The 1,294-nt window shown below is 70.8% G+C and overlaps 1 protein-coding gene across 1 annotated transcript; it reads left to right on the top strand.

Annotated features, from left to right (window-relative positions):
• Positions 1–616: 616 nt before the first annotated feature.
• Positions 617–1,114, top strand: CYHR1 (cysteine and histidine rich 1; the record flags this gene model as incomplete). The annotated part of the gene is made up of 1 exon (XM_035313635.1): positions 617–1,114. A coding segment is annotated over one exon (427 nt), but the record flags the coding sequence as incomplete, so codon positions are not given.
• Positions 1,115–1,294: the final 180 nt, after the last annotated feature.

The following is a 1,294-nucleotide window of genomic DNA, read 5'->3' as shown; positions in this document are numbered from 1 at the left end:
GGGCTCGCTCTGGCCTCCGTGCCGGGGCTGCTGGCCCCGGTCCTACTCGGCAGCTCTCAAATGCCGGCAAAACACCCCAAAAACTTGCCCTTGCTTGCCCCGGCTTTTGGGGTCGCTGCCGCGTGGCGCTGCCGCTCCACCCCCCCGCTTCTTCGCCGTGTTTCCTGTCCGTGCCTCGCGGCTCCATTACGCAGCCCCGAGGAAGCCGATGGCGCCCATCCCAATCCCGGCGGCGTCTCCCCCGCGGCACCGCGCTCACGGGGCCGCGCCGAGCCGCCCCCATCCCTTCTGCCTCCCCCGTCCCCTTGTCCCTCCTCCTGTCCGCGTCCCCTGCGACCCCCAGGGCTCTGGGGTGACCCCCAGGGCCGCCAGGGCTCCGGGGTGATCCCGTCCCCGTGGTGCAGGGCCGGCGCCTTGACCCCGGTGCCCGACCCCGGCCCCGGTGCCGGTGCCCGACCCCGGCACCCGACCCTGGCCCCGGTGCCCGGTCCTGGTGCCTGACCCCGACCCCCGGCGCCCGGCCCCAGCGCCTGACCCCGGCCCCGGTGCCCGGTCCTGGTGCCTGACCCCGGCCCCGGCGCCCGACCCCGGCGCCCGACCCCGGCCCCGGTGCCAGACCCCGACCCCGGCGCCCGGCCCCGGCGCCCCCCGAGGTGCAGTTCCGCCCGTACCGCACGGACGACTTCATCACGCGGCTGTACTACGAGACGCCGCGCCTGACGGTGCTCAACCAGACGTGGGTGCTGAAGGCGCGCGTCAACGACTCGGAGCGCAACCCCAACCTCTCCTGCAAGCGCACCCTCTCCTTCCAGCTCATCCTGAAGAGCAAGGTCAACTCGCCGCTGGAGTGCTCCTTCCTGCTGCTCGAGGGGCCCTACGACGACGTCAAGATCAACCCGGTCATCTACCACTTTGTCTTTACCAATGAGAACAATGAGACCGAGTACATGCCGCTCCCCATCGTGGACTCGGTGGAGTGCAACAAGCTGCTGGCGGCCAAGAACATCAACCTGCGCCTTTTTATATTCCAGATCCAGAAGTAGGCCAGGCCGCGGCGCCAGCGTGACGGCGGGGCGGCGGCGTTGGCGTGGGGCGGCGTGGCGGCGGCGTGACGCTGGCGCGGCGTTGGCGCGGGTTGACGCGGTGTCATGGCAGCGTCATGGCGATGCCATCACGGCGGTGTCGTGTCAGCGTGACGCCGTTGTGGCATCATCGCGGGTCAACGTGGTGTCAACACGGCCTCATCACAATGCCATCGCGGCGTCATCGTGACAGCGTCACGGCGTCATCGTGG

The sequence above is a fragment of the Oxyura jamaicensis genome, unplaced genomic scaffold (assembly GCF_011077185.1).
Source record: "Oxyura jamaicensis isolate SHBP4307 breed ruddy duck unplaced genomic scaffold, BPBGC_Ojam_1.0 oxyUn_random_OJ62887, whole genome shotgun sequence".
Taxonomy (NCBI): domain Eukaryota; kingdom Metazoa; phylum Chordata; class Aves; order Anseriformes; family Anatidae; genus Oxyura; species Oxyura jamaicensis.
The sequence above is the reverse complement of the archived record's forward strand: the minus strand, read 5'-3'. Positions and strand labels throughout refer to the sequence as shown.